This window comes from Globicephala melas, chromosome 15 (assembly GCF_963455315.2).
Source record: "Globicephala melas chromosome 15, mGloMel1.2, whole genome shotgun sequence".
NCBI classification, from domain to species: domain Eukaryota; kingdom Metazoa; phylum Chordata; class Mammalia; order Artiodactyla; family Delphinidae; genus Globicephala; species Globicephala melas.
In genome coordinates, this window is record NC_083328.1 from 2,938,501 (window position 1) to 2,957,160 (window position 18,660).

Consider the following 18,660-nt stretch of genomic DNA (forward strand, 5'->3'; position numbering starts at 1 on the left):
CGTGTAAATCTCCAGCAGACAGGACTCTATTGTGTTAAAACATTTCAAGGTAATTTAAGCAAGAGAAGAAATCTATCTCCCTGTAAACTAGAACGTTTGTTTCCATTATAATTCCCTTTTTAAAATATTTAAGGGCTTCCCTGGTGGCGCAGTGGTTACGAATCCCGCTGCCAATGCAGGGGACACGGGTTCGAGCCCTGGTCCGGGAAGATCCCACATGCCGCAGAGCAACTAAGCCCGTGCGCCACAGCTACTGAGCCTGCACTCTAGAGCCCGCGAGCCACAACTACTGAGCCCGCGTGCCACAACTACTGAAGCCTGGGCACCTAGAGCCCATGCTCTGCAAGCCACCGCAATGAGAAGTCCTGTGCACCGCAACGAGGAGTAGCCCCTGCTCGCCGCAACTAGAGAAAAGCCCACATGCAGCAACGAAGACCCAACACAGCCAAAAATAAATAAATAAATTTACTGAAAAAAATCATTTTTAAATCTGTCACGTGAACTTGGGTTTTGCACTTCCATCTGGATTCCAGAGCAGATTGTTTCTGTATTCTCCTGAGTTGCCATCTCTCCGTGTTCTGGCTTTTAAAGGTACACAGACACACTCGTGTACCTTGATGATGTTCCTTTAAAGCCCCTTTATTCATAAGAATTCGCTGTGACAGGTAGGATTTTGTGGTTGAATCATCCTGGGAAAGCCCTCAAGAGCCTCTGTCAATTCGGAGTGATTTGGGAGATTATAGCCCCGAGCCCAGCGATCGTGGAGGGAGGGATCCCCAGGAAACCCTGGTACCGGTTCCACGGCCCCGTCGCTGGTGGAACCGTGCGGCGAATATCGACATGAACGTGCAGATGAAAGAAAGCAGACACAGACTGGCTTCCGTTTCCTCCTGTTTCTTGCTGATGAGACAAGACAGGCTGTCCAGCCCACCTGTCCAGTCGGCTACCGCGTTGCTTAATTTCTGAGGTCTCCGCACGGCAGGGCAAGCGGCCTCCTGGGCTTGGCGGTCCACGGTCTCCTCCACCTGCCCTGCGGGGAGTCCGCGGCTGTTGCCTCGCCGCTCGTTTGCTTACCTGCCCACACACCGCACACCCCACGCGATGGGACAGACGCCTCAGGGCCCGTTTCCTGACTGCGTTCTCTGGCCACTGGAGCCAGGGCTGCCCCTGGGTGAGGCCAGGGCACCCACCATGTGGCAGGCTGGAAGTGCTGGCATCCACACCCCCCGGCGTGCGTCAGTCCAGCGCCACGTGGACCGGAGGGTCCTCAGCCCCGAGGTGGGGATGTGATTTGGAGGTTGGGGTCTTCGCTGGCCTCCAGAGTCTCCCCGCGGGGTAAACCCAGTCACCCACAGCAGGGGCCGCCTTGGCGACGCGCTCGTTTACAGCCGGGCTCCCGCCCTCCCGATGGTGTCCCCATCACCTCCCAGATAAACCACTGGCAGGGAGCCCTGTCTCAGATCTGCCTCTCAAGGAGGCCCACCCGAGACGTGGACCGTCGCCCTTCAGACCCCCGAGCACCTGTGCTTAGGATGAATGGCCTTTCCCGCCCGGGTCCCTCCTTACCTGCCTTGTGGGTCTGCGTGTCCCTCAGGACTCCCTCAGTCGTCACCACTTGCCTCTGTGACCTCTCAGACTTTTCACCGGGCAGAGGAGTGACGCTGTCCCAGCTCTTGTCCTACAGAGAGCGGACACTCTAGTGGGTCAGTGATGCTGCATGCATGACGGAACAGGCTGTGGAGACGGGACTGGGCCCAGGTTCTCACTGCACCACTCGCTGGCCTCTGCGGGCCTCAGCGTCCACGGCTGTGAAATGTGGGTGCTGCAGAAGATGATTCCGGCTCGTGTTGTGAGGACGATATGAAGTAACGGGCACGGAAGGACTGAAATGGCAGCTTTGGGAGCCGTGGGTAGGACTCCGCGGTGACACACGTCACCCTTAGTGCTTTACCTGCAGCGGTGACATGATGCATCTTCCACGCCTGCAGCCTCTGAAGTCAGCACGTGTCTCACGACCCACGGAAGCATTTCTTCTTTCTTGGGTGGAAACAAAACGACGCCTCTTACCGATGCTGCAACGTCTCAACCTCAGTGAAACACGGCGGGTCCATCTCCCGTCCAGACTGACGGATCTGGTCCCACGCACAGCGCGGCCATGCATACACGTGTCCTGCCCGAGGCGCAATGCCTTCTTCACCCCCGCTCAGAAACTCGGGTGAGTGGGCATGACAGTTGTACAGAGCTTTCTCTGTAAACCTCAAGTCTATTCTGATTTTTTATACATACATCATGCAGAAACTCCAATATCTGAACTACTATTAAAATAACAAGTTACCTGTAACACCTCTCTGCTGATAGCAGCACCGTGACTGAGAAGTTGTTCCCCTAGAGCTGAGACCGAGCATCTCTTAGACGTTTGTTTGCAACCCAGATTCCTTCCTTCCTTCCTTCCTGTTCTCTTCCTTCCTTCTCTCCACTTGACACGGAGGTCTTTACTGAGTCGGCCTCCCCGAAGCTCTGCTGGTCCCGGCGTCCAGGGTCTTATGCGGAAGGCAGTCCCTTCACGCGGCAGCTATAGTTGCACACGGCGAGTGCTTAGACACTCAGCAAGGCGGGGGCTGAGGGGGCTCCCCTGGGGTTGGCAGGAGAGGGGCTTTCACAGCAATTCGGGCCAGAAGAGAATCTTGCAGGGAGCATATATCCTCTCCTCATGGAGATTCACAGAGCACCTGCCTGCTCACTTGTTCACATCGGTTTAAGAAAAGCCTGAGATGTCTTTTTTTATAGTTTTCACATACGACCCCTAGTAAAGCACCCAAATTCATTATCGGCATCCTGTCACCAACTGGAGAGCTTATCCGCATGGCATCTTACCACTGATTAAAGCTCAGAAAAGAGCTATCACAGAGCTGTTCCTTAAAACCAGAGGAAGCATGAGACAGACCTCAGACGATGCTGGCGTGACTTGCCCCTGGATGCAGCACCGGCAGCTCCTGGTGCCCCGAGATGAGCAGGAATTCTGTCTGGGGAGCAGGGTGTGAACTCTCGCACACGCCGTCCAATTCCAGGCTCCCCCGCCATCCTCTGCTTCTCCGCTCACCCACCTGTCATTCACCAGCGCAGAGCGTGTGCCAGGAACCCAGCGGGAGTACCAGCCTGGGTGGCATGAAGACGAGTTAGATGCGTCTCCACCCCGAAGGAGTTTCAGGGTCCTGAAGTCTGTGGGCGTCTCCTCTCTCTCTTCTCCAGTGGGCGGTTTCTAAGTGTCTTCTCAGAAATGATGGCAGGTGCTAAGACACAGAGATGACCAAGACACGCTCTTCCCTGAAGCAGCCTCCAGCGTGGTGGGCGCATCACACAGACGTGGGTCATCGGTCCCAAGGGGTACGTGGGTGGGGCAGACCCAGCCCGGCTGCAGGAGAAGGAACACGAGGACTGGCCTTGCAGATCGGTGTGAATTTGCCAACGAGGCAACTTGAGAAAGGCTGGTCCACGGGGAGGAGCCAGGACCAGTGACGGCCTTCGTGTTGCTCTTGTGAGAAAGGACCACAAACTCAACAGCTTAAAATAATACAGATGTGTCGCCTCACGGTTCCCGGCCTCCCGAGGCTGCAGCCGAGGCTGTGGCTGGGCTGGGCTCTTCTCCCGAGGCCCCGGGAGGATCCACCTCCCGGCTCACCCAGGGGCTGCAGAATCCAGTTCATGCGGTTGTGGGACTGGCCTGTTTCCTTTCTGGCTGTTGGAGGGTCTTTCTCAGGTTCTCGAGACAACCGGCATCCCTGGCTGTGGCCACCTTCATCTTCAGAGCCAGCAGCAGGCCGAGTCCTCACACCGCGGATCTCTGGCCTCCCCTCCTGCCGTCGCTCCCGCTGCCAGCTGGAGAAAGTTCTCTGCTGTTAGGGGTCCCTGTGATGAGACTGGGCCCGCCCCGCTGCTCTGAAATCATCTCCCCGTTTTTAGGTCGATGACCTCGGTCACGTCGGCAGAGTTCCCCTGCCGCGTAGCGTAGCATGTTCACAGGTACCGGTGACTGGGGGTGGACATCTCCTGGGGGCATTCTGCCCACCCCAGTGGACAAAGGCATGCAAGCGTGGACGACAGTGGTGAGTCAAGGGCACACCACGGGCCCTGCCGCTTCCCGAGACGGCCGCTCTGGGAGAAGGGCAGACGGCAGAGGGGGCATCTCTGGGCTGTGCCGTGAGCCGGGGTTGCGGGGTGGATGGTGCAGGAGCCAGAGCCCAGCATCAAGGGCAGGAGAGCCTGAGGGATCCTAATTTGGGGGCTGCCTCGGAGGTATCCCTGCGTCAGGCTCTGAGGTCAGGGGACTGGAGGCTTGCTGTGCTGCCTGGAGGAGCTGCCCGTGGCCCCCGGGGGACGTGTGGAGGACAGCCCGCGTGGCTGGCCTCTTCTTAACACGCCGGTGTCACACGGGATGAGAACGTTTTCCTGACGGCTTCATATTGTTTCAAAAGAGATGAAAGTGTTAGTTTCAGTCCCTGGTTTTATTGGCCTCCATTGCGATAAATTTTTAAAAGTCTAGTGTGCACCTGCGTTGGCAGGGTACTCTTTCTAGACAGAATTGTTGCTGATTAGCTAAGACGCGCACTTGCCCTTTGAAGATTAAGTGGTTGAAAAGTCCGTGGCGGGGATGACTCGTTCACGGCAGGTTCTCCCCACCAGTCACCTCAGTCTTTCTTGGGTGAACCGCCCGGTGCTTTCCCCCACTGTTCTCCTTATAGACAAGTGTACGCGGAAGTAGCCGAGGGCACTGCTGAGCTGGGCTGGAATGCGGGGTCAGCAGGGAGAGAAGTGGTAAGTGCGGGCGTGGGAGAGATGACGTTACCGTCGGAAGCCGCGTGCGTCTGGGAGGGCTTCGGCCGCCCCACGGCTGCGCTGAGGGCTCAGCACCTGGAAGGCTTCCCGGAAGAGGCGGGGAAACCAGTAAGTGAGTGAGCAGCCCCGGCCTCCCTGGCCACTAAAGCTTGCCTGGGTGTCGGCTGCGCAGGAGACACACAGCGCTCGGCCAGCTCTGGCAGACCGCCCGGCGGGACGTGCCCAGGAGCCTGGCGGCTCTGAGCTCGGGGCCACAGAGGATATGGAGCCGTGAGCCCGTGGAACTGGCCGGGCGGGGATGACGGCGCTCGCAGAGGAGCCGCCCCGAGCAGGCCCGGGGGTCCCTAAGGCACCTGCAGCCCCAGAGCCAGGCCTTCAGTCAGCTCGGTCCAGCCTCAGGTCACCATGTGAGGAGGGCCCGTTGTCTCTGACCCTGGGGGCTTCCACCCCAGCACTTGGGGAAGACCTGGGCACTGCAGGGCGAGGGACGGCAGCACCGGGACATCGGCCAGGGTGCCAGACAGCCTCTGTAATCAGTGCCTCGGGGATTGTCTGGTCCTGTAGATGTTGAGCATATCTATAGGTATGGGTTCTTCCCACCAAAGTGTGACTCTTGGAAGAATCTCGAGGGAAGTATGCTGCGTGGAAAAAGCCAGTTCCAAAGGTTACATCCTGTATCATTTGATTTATATAACGTTCTTGAAAGGACAGAATTATAGAGATGGAGAGCAGATGCATGGCTGCCAGAGGTTCAGGATGGGACCTTGGGGTGGGCATGGTTACAGAAGGGCAGCGTGGAGGATCCCGGTGGTGGCGGGCCCGTTCTGCATCTTGACGGTGGTGTGGATGCACAGACCTGCACTGAGTCGTCCACACGAATACAACCGAGACTGGGGGGCCGGGAACGTTGAATACAATAGGCTACACGTTTCACTGTCAGTATCTTGGTTGGACTATAGTTTCTGCAAGATGTCCCTGCTGAGGGGACACAAGGGATCTTTATTATGTATTACAAACGCGTGGGACTTTCCAGTGATCTCAAAATAAAAATGTTTAAGAAAGGAAAACTGTAATCCGTCATAGCAGATGTTGATGTTTTAACTTAGTTCTTTTCCATTCCCCGCACATCCCTTTAACCAGACCACAGGGGTAGATATCAGCTTCAGCATTTGCTGATGAGAATGGAGCGTGACCTGCACACCGGGGCCTTGGTAGGGTGCAGCTGCTGTGTAGTTAGAGCGTAAGCAACGCTGTTGTCATTGTTAGGGATGAAGGAGACGCGGCTGAATGTGCACGCGTGAGTGTGCACGCAGGAGTGTGCAGTGAAGACCAGCTTGAGAAAGAGACATGGGATCTCTGCAGTATTTCTTGAGGCCTGGTCTCTGCACACACACAACTCAGTGGCGAATCTGCCTCCGTCTAGTGAATTTGCGGCCGTGGCCTCAGCCAGACTGGTTCCTTCAGCAGATTGTTTCCGCTTGAGCGATGCAGGTAATTGCAGGGTTGATACCTGACTGCTTCCAGCGAGGAACCTTCAGCCTTGTCTCCTTAATCATCTCCTTGAAATGCTAAGTTTTCATTTCTCTTTTTGGTCTTTTAGGTCCCACCCTGTTTTAACGATACAGTCCATACAAGATATAGCCAAGCTATAGTATCCACATTCAACACAATTACAGTGGAAATAAACCACTCTGGAAGACAGCGCCCAGAAATTATCACACAGAAAGTGAATACAACGGCCCTTTGTTATCATGATAATGAAATCACTACTACCTTAATACTCCTCGAACCTGGCCTTGCCACCGTTGAATTCCTGCTGAATAAACTGAGAAAAATACTGCAGTTTAGTCTCCAAGGAGATTCATCGTTTAATACAAACAACCGCTGCTTGTCTTGCTGTTGAGCAGGAAGGCGAGCAGGGTGTCTGGAGCTATGCGAGTGGTTGGGTTTCCTTTGCTACTGAAGATGGACGAGGGGCCCATTTTCTTCTTCTCTTAGCTATTACTTTGCATTCCACTGAAGTATTAAATCTATATTTTGGAGAAGAAGAACTGCTAAGACTTTAAAAAATATGTTAATAGGCTGCCCCGTTCCCTGAGACAGGCCGGGCGCCTGTCTGCCATGCTTTATTTAACATGCTTCACGAGTTGTTGTTTAGTTTAGATACTGAAGCAAACTAGACTATAAAATACTGTGCTGTAAATATAAACCTTTATGAACCTCACGGGATAGTCCTTCTAAAATATGACTTAAGACATTCCATTATTCAAGCCCATGAACTGAAATGTAGCCAGTGCCCTGAGTAGTAATTTGCCTTCCAGAACCTTAGACTGTAAATTGCCTTTGGCCTCTGCGCACCGAATTCTGAGTCTGGGTGCACGATGGTAACTAATGAAGTTTTCAAAAATAGTTTTTAAAAGGAGCTCAAACTCTTGCAGGCTGTGAGGGTCTTCTGAAATACACCTCTTTGACTTACGGGCTGTTTTGGTTTTTTCTTGTTTAAAGAGCCGCCGTATTTTACTGCGGAACCTGAGAGTCGGATTTTAGTGGAAGTGGAAGAAACCGTGGACATCGTGTGTGGAGCCGTGGGTGAGTGCGGGAGCCGCAGGGCAAGCAGTGACGTGGTGGAGGAACAGAAACGGCGTCTCCAGGGAGAGCCGTCCTCTGGACAGCGACAGGTTGACTGTGGTGATTAGAAATGGGGCCGTTGGCGTGGAGTGGAACTCAGTTGCTGGGCATGTAACCTGCAAAGCGGGGATAATACTCCTTACCCAAGGGAACAGCAAGGAAGCCTTCACCCTGTCCGTCCCAACAGAGAGAGATGAAGTCCTGTCCCCTTGCCTCCCTTCAGAGGCTCTGATTCTGCAAGAGCCCTAAGACTCGGGGCAGGAAGTTCATTCTCATCCGTGGGGTGAGCGGGACTGGTGACCACGCCCACTTGAGAGAAGAGAGATCGTTCCAACTTCTCAGATAGGAAATCTTCTGTTTTTCCACCCTCTCAGCTTGGAGTCGACTTTTCCTTTGTTACTCAGGGAATTCTACCTCTCACCCCGAGCCTCGACCCCCCTCGTTGTCCCTGTGTTCCCATTACTTGTCCAGCACACAAGTAGTTACGCTAAACGCCCCGACAGAGACGGGCTGTCTGTGGCGATTTCACAAACAGAACTTCACGAGTCCTCTGGAGGTTGTCAAGTAAGGAAAAGGAACCTTTATGTTAACACCTGTTCATCTTAAGGGTGGGGTTTTTCTTCTAAGAGTTTGGCGGGCGAGGATTCCTAACAATTCTGTAAATCTTCATGACAGCTGCGTAAGGGAGCGATCGTTACGTCCCTCTATACATGGGAAAACACCCCTTAAGAAGCAAAGCTAAGTAACTCGCTCGAAGCGCAGTCAGGACCATGAAGGAGACACCTTCAGCTCCGCCCGCGGTCTGGCGCCGGGGCGTGGCTCACTGAGCCCCGGACAGGCAGCCTGCCTCGGGCCACGTGTTGGTGGAGACGGGATCGAAACCCACAGGCACCAGCTCCAAAGCCAGTGCTTAGGCCTGGACCCTGAGAGCCAAGGCCCTGGGACTCGGAACAGATACCACCGATCTGCAGGTCACTTTCCATTTCTGGGAAGGAGTGGGAGTGCCACTCAGGACAGTGTTGAGTGTCAGCGTAGAGAGGGGCGTCCGGCCAAGAGTCCCCTCCCGTCCCCTCCCCTCCCCTCCATCCACTGAGCCTCTGCCACAGCTGCTCCCGCCCAGAAGAGTCATTTCCTTACCGGTTCTGGTTCCCAGTCCCGCCAGCTCCCAGGGTGCAGTCTCCATCCCTGCTCTGCTTCTCTTCTCCGATGCTGGGGCTCAGGGCGGGAGAAGACAGGAATGAGAAGAGTCCTGTGAAGTTCAAGTGGAGATCTTTGCTGCATTGTTCTCTCTTCTCTATGAACACCAGCTTTTTACGGCCAGCAACTCTGTGAAAGTGAAGCTACAAAATATTTAGAGTGCTTATGTTTTAGAAACGAGAATCTACAATACTGTGGGGGTAAGATTTCTGTTTATGACATTAAATCGCCCCAAAATAGATATACTCCTAGTTCCCCTATATACTAACAATTATTTTTCAATAAATGACAATGTTAGGCTCTCCCCTTGACAAGAGGTTGCTTTTCTGGCCTGATATCTGCAGAGTAAACTGCTTGTTAAGTACACGCTGATGAACATACGCTGAACGGGTCTTTCAGCCTTGCATTGCCATCATATAATTTACTTCTTCCTTTTGACAATGCAACTATAGCAGCATGTGAAGTGGTTATTCTTTATGAAAACTACATCATGTAATTGCTATTATGAGAGTTTACGTGGATTGCTTATGCTTTCACCTTGCAATGGATTTTTTTTAATTTCCTGATTTAATGAAAAGTGACAGGAAGCATAATTTAGGCAAAGAACAGAATCTGAGAATACCTTCTCTTGAAATATTCCACGACATTAACTTTATTTATTAAGGAAGACATCTTATACCTACATAGCATCTTAAGGCAAGGGATTTGGGTGTGCCTTTCAGCATGAATCACATCAAGATATTTTATTTAAATTCATTTTCTATTTAGGGAGACTGAGGCACAGCGCCATCTGAGATCTAGAAATAAGCCCAGACGTTCTGCACTTCCCGCAGGGCCACAACAAACACACTGTGCCCCCCGGAGCCCAGAACTCTTGTCTTGAGGGCCATGGTCTCGCTCCCTGGACGGGCTCCCTTGTCTACCCTCCCTGGATAACCTGACCCTGCTCAGGTCCAGGAAGAAGGAGAACGGAAGCAGTCTTCCTTCAGCTGGTTCCCCGAGGCTCCCGGAAAAGCCACCAAGAGGAGGAGCCCGGTGTGTCCCACGCAGCGAGGCTGCCGGGAAATAGTGCATCATCGCCTGGTTACCTGCACTGACCACACCCATTCGGGGGACGAGCAACAGAGGTCCTCGTGCTCCCGGGCTAAGGACAGTCCCTTCATCGACAACCTGGGTTCTTCCCCAGTGACCTTGTCCGCCGCATACGCCCCATCCGACCCTAGCCTCAACCTCCTTCCAGGTGGCGAGACCGCGAGCAACTCCAGTCTCACGGCCTGGAGGCCTAGGTCTGCCCCGTAACATCATCAGGATGAGGAAGGGACACCCAGGAGGGGCAGCTGGGCCCCGAGCCCCAGCGTGGCCCTCGCCCTCTTGGTCGAAGTCTTGGCTGTGATCTCAGCTCACTCCGCTCTTGGGTACAGGGTCGGGGGCCAAGGTGACTTCCTGCAGCCACAGCGTGGACCTCTCGTGTCTCCCCAGCCTGAACCAGATGCACCTCCTGTGCTTATCCCTTTACCTAACCGATCACTGCCCCGGCACGGCGCGCTAGCGGGTGGTCAGCGATATCCCGCTCCTTAGACAGAGCTGTTGCCAAGCCGGTGCGCGCTGGCACTGGCCTTAGTTGTGACGACGAGCAGCGAGCGGCTCTGTCCGCACGCGCCATGGGCCGGGCCCCAGGAGGTACTCGTGTACTGACCCAATTAACCTTCACAGCCACCTTTGAGGTCACTGTGACCCTTGTTCCCTGCGGGGACAAGGCGGGGTTAAGTGTTCTGCCGGGTGGCACAGTCTCCGCCCTGGTGACCCTTCCCCGAGCCCACGAGGCAGAGACAGAGACCTTCCTCCCAGCCCTGCCTGAGGTCAGTCGTGGCCAGAACCATCTGGACAAGAGCACAGGCCGTGGGAAGCCGGAAGGGGCTGCAGCTGCCCCACACCGCCCCCTTCGGGCCTCTCCCTCCCCGTCTTCACATACGATGAGAAAAATGACGCCTCACAGGGCGCTTGGAGGGACGACTAGATGAGAAAATGCCCGTTGAAATACTGCCATTTAGCCCTCACGTAAGGAATTCTTGAAGCTTAACGATTTTTGTTTCCCTTCTGCACAGGGGCCCCTCTTCCCACCCTCCGGTGGTTCAAGGACGCGGTCTCCATCAACAAGCTCCAGAGCCCTCGATACCACGTGCTGTCGAGTGGAGGCCTGCGCGTCCAGAAGCTGCGTCCGGAGGACTCGGGAATCTTCCAGTGCTTCGCCAGTAACGAGGGCGGGGAGGTCCAGACCTACACCTACCTGGACGTCACCAGTGAGTACTACCCGCTGCAGAGCCGGCCTCCCCAGTCCTCGCCCCATGGACATGTCAGAAAACGCCAGTGTCTGTTCAGCCCGAGCACCCCCATCCCGGCGCTCCCCCCGGCCCTCTGGAGCCTTGACCTTCCCAGCCCTTGAACACACCGCTTTGCTGAGACATAGGAACACACTCCCCGTTTTTCTGGACAGAACTGGAAAGACGGTTAGTGAACAGCAGCTCATCCCGCGTCTTTCTCTTTGGATCTTTTTTCCATTTTTTTATATTCATTCTCTATTTTAGTTTTATTGAACAATTATAGTTCTTTTGTGACTTTCTTTTATTGTCCCAGTAACAGAAATACTTTGGCACTCTGAAAAGTGAAGTAAAGGTAAAGGTTTTTATTATATTTGCGGGCTTTCTCTTTAACCTCCCATAGTTGCAATGTTGTTCTTCTAAAACGAAGTAGGATTTAGGGATTAGGGAACCCTGCCTTTCACGTCTGCCCTTTGGAAGCAAAATGCTGAGAGCCGTCGGAGAAAGCAGACTGGTCAGCGTGTGCGTGGCCAGTGGCTCTCGTCAGCCAGAAGTAGGAAGGCACCGACGCGATCCTGAAATATTCACGCATATGTTTTGGTAAACTAGGGGTCATTTCCTCCAGCCTTGGCCGGGGGTCAAATTTCCCCTCCGTTGTGGAGCATAGGAAACCAGTATCACTTCAAGCAGCAGAGATAATACTGGGGACTTAAGCCAAAAACTGTGTTTTGATCCATTAGAATGATTTCAGCCTGTTTGGAATAGTGGATGTTGTAGGGCAGGGATGGGCAAGCTTTTTCTGTACAAAGCCAGATGGTGCCTGTTTTCGCCTTTGAAGGACGTGGTTTCCGTTGCTACTCCTCACCTTGCTGTCGTAGCCTGCAGGCAGCGCAGATGGTTCTGAGCAGACGTGGCTGTTCCACAGAACTCCGATTACGAAAGCAGGGACAGGCTGGATTAGGCCCAGGCTGGTGGTTTGCAGACGCTGCTCTCGGGAGAGACCCAGGGCAGATCACCCGATTTCTCTGAGACTCAGTTTTCTTTTCAAAATGGAACCCACCAGCCCAGTTCACAGGGTTCTTAGGAGGATCGGTTTGGAAATTTAAATGAAAGTGCTACTTCACCTGGTTACCGTGACAACTGGAGAGTGAACAAATAAATGTGTGATAATGGTAACGCTGCGTGTCTGTTTTGTAAGTACGGGGTTTGGCAAAAGGGATTTTTTTTTAATTAAAGTACTTTTAGTGAAAGAAAAATAGAGTGTAAAACAATCAATATTTATTCGTTCACTTAACAAACGTTTAGTGAGCACCTGTGTCAGCTACTCTGGGCCCGAGAGGCGCGGGGACAGAGCTAAGAGGATGCTGTGAAGAACAGGTTCTCGTGCTTCCAGGACGGAGGGTCCTGGGGGAGGGGAGAGACGGCAGAGGGCGCTGGGGGCCCTACAGAGGAAGACTAGGCGAGGCCCAGAGCGGCCAGGGAAGCTCGTTAGAGGGCGGGCGCAGGGGGCTGGGTTCTCTGAGATGAGAGGGTTATTACTGGAGCTGAGGCCTGCAGGTGGGGAGGACGCTGCCCTGCAGAGCCTTGGAGAGGTGCGTGCCACGGTGCAGGTGGGAGCTGCAGGGGCCCGACAGATGCGTGGAGGGACAGGCCGGCCCAGGTGTGTGCGGGCACAGAGGGGGCGAGTGGGGCCTCGCGGCTCTGAGGTGGGCACTGGCCGGGCGTCGTCTGAAGCTTTCAGAGGGCCTCCGCACCTGGTGTGGGGGCACAGTGAGGGGACGAGCGGAAGAGACCAGTCGGGGGGCCCCCACGTCATCCAGGGGTTCGCACCAGAGGTGGACGCCCAGCGGGGAGGGAGGGCAGAGGCGGGCGGCTGCCCCAGGGTCCACTGGGCCTGCCCGCTTCTGCCCCGGGGGCATTGGCCCAGGCACCCCAGGGACCCCGACACAGGATTTGGGCGCTGCAGGTCACGGCTGGGACTCAGGGGTTCTGGCTTAATCTTTTGCAAAGTAGTGCAGAGTCAGCGGAGTCCTCCCCGAAGCCGGCCCGAGCTGCCGCTGTCTTCCTGGGTCTGACTCAGGGCTGCTGGGAGCTGGAGGCCCGGGCGGCCCCCCGTGAACAGGAAGACCCAACGCTCCCCCCAGGGATTCTTCTCTGAAGCCCTTGGAATCTGGTCGTTTTAACTTTCAGAACGGATCCTAGGAAGTGTCAAAGTGTCATCTTCAGGACGATGTAGGATATTCAGAAACTAGCTTTTTCCTTTTTCTTTACATAATGAAAGCAGCTTGTTTGATTTATCTAAATAAACGTCTCTCTTCTCTTTAACGTCGGTCAAAAACAGTTCTTCCTGCTCTTCCCCACTTGTGTGTCCATTACGTCACGAGACCGTATTTCTCTTCAGGCTGTAAACAAAGATGGTGATGCCTGGGAGACGGGTAGTGGAGGGCTGTAGTCTTCCTGAAAGGTTTTCATTTTTCATCGCTCAGTTATCTCTGTGATTAGTTCTGTAAAAGCCCAGGTGGATGACTCCACCAGGCTGGCTTGAGCGTTTCCGAGGGACGACGCACTGAATATTTCACTGTTCACCTCCTCTGCCTAGATGTCGCCCCAGCCTTCACCCAGCTTCCGGCGAACACCACGGTTACTGACGGGACGACAGCCGTCCTGAGCTGTGAGGTGTCCGGGGCTCCCAGGCCGGCCATCGCGTGGAGGAGAGGTAGGCGCTCGCACCTGCTGCAGGGCGCGGCCGACGCAGCAAGTGAGCCCAGCGGCCCCGCCTTGTGTTGGTCATTCTCACTCATTCGTTCGGTAAAGAGTAAAAATCCATTGACTGAGCACCCACCGGGGCCGATGCTAGGGGCACGGGGAGGGGTCAGACGAGCAAGACCCCTTAAGCTCTGTGCAGCTCACAGCCTAGAAGAGGAAGCACGTGTCTGTACGCCGTGTGAATGGTGCTGTCCTCCGTCAAGCCCTTCACCGGGTGCCCCGGGCCCGACGGGCTCTGGATTTCAGCTGCAGCTTCCCCTTTGTGAATGAAGGAGTGCTTCCTTGGTAATAGTCACAGTTAAGACTACATCCGCCTTCATTTCTAAGAAAGTTGCTCTAGCACAGGATCGCCTGCGTCCTCCACAGCTTGACGTGTGTGGCTCTCTTAATCCGACTGTAGTTTCAGCTCCTGTGAGGAGTGGTGTCACATCTTGGGCTCTTTGCAGCTCGTCTGCAGCCCTGTCCACACATTCAGCACACCTGCCACTAAACGAACAGCGCACATAGTCTGTCCTTAACGAACCGCGGCTGAGTTGGGTTCATCCTCATCGATTAACTGGTCATGCTTAGGGGACTGGATCTGGGAGAAACGTCAAAACTTACATCTTTTTTCACTCCCAGAAAACCAGTCGGTGGCTTCCCAGCTCTCAGGTATGACTCGTGCACCGGGGCCGTGGCTTATGAAGATCCGGGAACCTACAGATTAATCAGAAAGAGGGGTTCTTTCATTTTATATATTTTCTTTTTGTCTTTCCTGATTTAGAAGGTAATAATGGCTTCATAGAGAAAGTTTTCAAATGCATACACGTATAAAGAAAACTCAGAATCAGTCGCCCAAAGGAAACAATCACATACATGGTTCATAACTTGTGTAACCAAATCTCTCAACATTGGACGAGTAGGATGCTCTTGGTTTCTGTTATTCTAATGAACGCTAAAGCGAACTGCTTTGGTTACTTTTGTGCCTCACGTTTCCGCTTCCTTCTGATTATTTCCTCACATTATCTTCTTGGGTGCGGCCAGAGCACTACCTTCTCTCGAACGTTGCAGTTCTCACGTTGCTGTTTTGTCTGTCGTCCCCAGGAAACCACATTCTGGCCAGTGGCTCTGTGCGAATTCCCAGGTTCACGCTCCTTGAGTCTGGGGGTCTGCAGATCACCCCTGTCCTAATCCAGGATGCCGGCAACTACACGTGCTGTGCAGCCAACTCCGAGGGCTCCCTGAACGCGTCTGCCACGCTCACCGTGTGGAGTAAGGACCACAGCCCGTGTGCAGCTCTCTGTTAATAATGGTTTAATCGGCGTGTCATCTGTGCTCGGGGATGTCAATATATGCCCTTGGACTCGCTAATCCAATCAAAGGAGAATCATTATTTTTACAACTAATTTGGAGAAATCTGTTGACTAATTAATTTTTCAGCTTCTAAAAGAATAATTAGAAAATGTCTGCAAAGATTTAATGGGGACGTTTCAGGAGAGAGAAAAGATTAACTTTTTAACCTCAGTAGAGTAGGGATATTACCCCCAAAACTAGCTCAAATAAAAAAAAACCTGATAGGTTGGCTAATCTTATAAACATCACGTAAGAAAAGTGGACCCAGGTTGAAAATCCCAGAGAAAGCATTTTTTCTATACTGTCATCGTAGCCAACTAAAACATTCCTCGTCTATTAAATGTGGATGTTTCCTCTATGTTAGGAGAGAACTGAAGGATCTTTGTGGTTCCTCCAGCTTTTCTTTCTCTTTATTTTATCTATAACACGGGTTTCTGAAATGCAGAATAAATTGTCTTCCAGAACATAAGGATTGGATTACCAGGTGTTTAGCTTCACTGGCTGATAAACTTTTCTCTCTCTGCTTCATCCATACCTGTATCACTAAAAAATTATTGTTCAAAGAAGCAAGAGACAGTCAGTGCTCACTAATAGGTTTTTGTAAAGCCATCTATACGAGGAGAGAAATTTTTAACTTGCCTGAGTGACTAACTTGTTAAAATGCCATCCTTGAGGAAAACCTAAATTGTGCTTTGTTTCATGTCTGCTTAGCGTTTCCTATGATATAGTTGGTCCGCTTCGATAAATGACCCTTTCTCATTTATTAGGTGTTCTAAAAATATCACAAGTTTAAAAGGAATGAATCCAAATCCTCCAATATTGTTAAGCACTGAAAAAGAGCTTTTGTTCCATTTGGTGGTCTATTCTATCAACCACATCTGGTTCATCCAGTGTTCCCAAAAATTAACCATAAATTTAAAAGCTTGTGGAAAACTGATGTCTGCATCTCTGTAGGTCCCTCACCGGAAAATTTTGTGGATCTGCTGAGATTCAAAATTATAATAGCACTAGACTGGTTGGTGCAGTGCTGTGTGGGCTGCAGGGGTCTTCCCAGGCGTCCCCTACTCTGTTCTGTCCCAGCGTGAGTGTAGCAGCACCCCCTTTCATAGACAAGAAAACTAATAAGCTCAGAGCGTTTCTCTGGATGCCCCCCTGGTAAGCCGTCGGGCTGGGCTCTGAACCCAGTCTCATGGCTCCAAGTTCTGTCTCCTTTCCTGGTGCCCGAGCGGCGCCCTCCCGAAGGTGTGCAGCGTGGGGACACACACCCCAGGGCCGTCTCCAGGGCCTTGGCCCTGGCAGCTGTGGAGTGTCGGGCGGCCACAGGTCCGGACGATCTTGCGGGCCTGCACCTGGCACCAGGCCCCACTGCTTACTGGCCCCGTGGCATCAGGCAAGACCCTGTACTTGTATCAGTTTTCCTTACTGATGACTGGGAAAAGGATTATCACAACCCTCACAAGACTGTTGTGAGGACCAAGTGAAACAGCATAAATGAAAGCACTTTGCAAAGTCATGACGTGCTGTGTAGACAGTAGAAATTACCAGAATGTTGACAATCTTGGGAAAGAATCCAGGTTGTAGAACCCGCTAACCGTCTGCATACGATCTTCCCTCTTGTTTCCTTCCGGAGTGTCTGAGGTCCGGGAGTGACCTGAGACGGGCTGGGGGAGGCGGACAGGCTTGCTTTCAATTCTCTGAACGTTTCTGGGTGCTTTCCATGTGCACTGGTTTTGCCGAGCTAAGAGAAAACTAGGAGGTTTTGATGTCAGATGACCAATTCGTCACCCCCGAGGGAGGAAACGCTCAGGCACATAATCTTGTCTGAGTCGCGACTTGTGTCTTTCCAGATCGAACGTCCATCGTGAACCCTCCGGAGGACCGCGTGGTGATTAAGGGGACCACGGCCACGCTGCACTGTGGGACCACCCACGACCCCCGCACTTCTCTCCGGTCAGCTCGGTCAATTACAACGTTTGGGGCTCATTAGTATTCTGGGAGCTGGGGAACTGAAGTAGAGATGAGAAGGGAGAATTTCAGAAACTTTGATTCCAGCCACAGATCCCTGATTAGAGCATCTTACAGTTCTGGGCTCCATCATTAATCACACAAATCCCATTTTCCACTCCAGCCTTATGTATTATTTACAGTGAGCTATGTTCCACTTCATGACTTCAATACAGCTTTTCATGATTTTTCTGCCAAGGTTAATACACTATCTGTAAAACGTACTTGTCAGAGGCCGATACTTAATGAGAGAAAAATCCAGAGGGATCGAATGGGATTTCAGCAGTGTTTGTGCTGGGGCTGTGCTAGCCTCGAGGGGTTTTCTCTACTCCAAGGATGGCGCCACTGTGTCATGGGGAGAGGGAGTTCCGCATGGAAGAAAGGCACCTGCGGTTATCTAACACACTTAGAGGAAACTGCGGGGAACCAGGGGACCCAGAGGACGTGAAGGGCCACGAAGTGGGTGGTGACACCTGTCTTTGTTTGACTCAGACGGGGACGGTCGTGATGAAGAACGTGACAGCCCAGGTAGACACGCGGCAGCAGACACAGCTGGCTGTCGGTGGCGAGCTTCTTCCCAAAGGGCTGCCACTTTCAGAATAGTTTTTAATTTTCAGAACCAGCCTTGAAAATGAATCTAGAAAGAAAGATGCAGTCATCCTAGTATTTTCACTCTGGCCTTAGCCCCAAAGGCATGCAGTTAGCCAAATGATAGAATCAAGATGCCCTCCTTCCTTCTGGAACATTTCACACTGAGCAGAGGGAGGTGGCTGTCGACGTTTACATACGTTACTCACCGGATTCGGAGACTAAGCTGTTTCCTCACTCTTCCTGGGCAGGTGTTTGACAAATCGTGAATTTCCACATCTCTACCTGTCTCTCTGGAGTTTCCCCAGAGCTCAGAAACCAAGTTTGCTTTCGTTACAAGAATGTTGAATGCAAAACGAAGAAACGAAAGCCAACAAGTTAGAGATTACCTGGAGAAATCTAGGATTCCAGGAAGGAAGGAATTCGTTTCTAAAGGACTTGGGAGTGTCACCGAACGAAGGACAAATGAGCCAGTTTTCTGCTACCCTAAGGGCACACCAGAAACCCCCCTCAGACCTTTGTGGTTTTCTTGTAACTTCTTTAGTGTGATTAAACAGACAAAATCGGAGCTTCCCTCCTGAGAAGGAAGTAGGCGGCTTCCTCTGGGGCACCCCTTGTCCTGGGTTCCTTTGCCCCAAGGAGCACCTGGCCCTAAGGGACACTGGCCGCCGAATGCTGCTCCCCAAGTGAGCAGCTGATTCACTTCCTTCTGGTGGAGACAGTCCTGCTCTGTCTGGGGGTAATTGCAGAGGAGCAGTTTGTAAATGTCTGTGCTCTGTGTGCATTAAGCCTTTAAAGAACGGGGTGCGTTCTGGAAATCCAATCCAGGACTTTGGAAAGGAAAGCCAGCACTTTAATTTCATCCAGCCGTGACTAGTGAGGGGCTGGACAGGCTCTTAGTGGAGTCTACATTTGAAAAGAAAAATGTGCTAAAATGTCATAAGGAATTAAAAGAGAAAGAAATGCAGTTTTAAGGACAGTCTGCCAGAATGGT

The 18,660-nt window shown here is 52.7% G+C and overlaps 1 protein-coding gene across 1 annotated transcript in view; it reads left to right on the plus strand.

Moving 5' to 3' along the window:
* Positions 1–18,660, plus strand: part of SDK1 (sidekick cell adhesion molecule 1) — a 581,111-nt gene that overhangs the window by 349,587 nt on the left and 212,864 nt on the right. Inside the window, exons 8-12 of the mRNA XM_060285242.1 lie at positions 7,339–7,422; positions 10,764–10,958; positions 13,576–13,692; positions 14,826–14,993; positions 16,922–17,024. Coding sequence (XP_060141225.1) covers positions 7,339–7,422; positions 10,764–10,958; positions 13,576–13,692; positions 14,826–14,993; positions 16,922–17,024 — 667 coding nt within the window. The remainder of the gene's footprint in view (positions 1–7,338; positions 7,423–10,763; positions 10,959–13,575; positions 13,693–14,825; positions 14,994–16,921; positions 17,025–18,660) is intronic.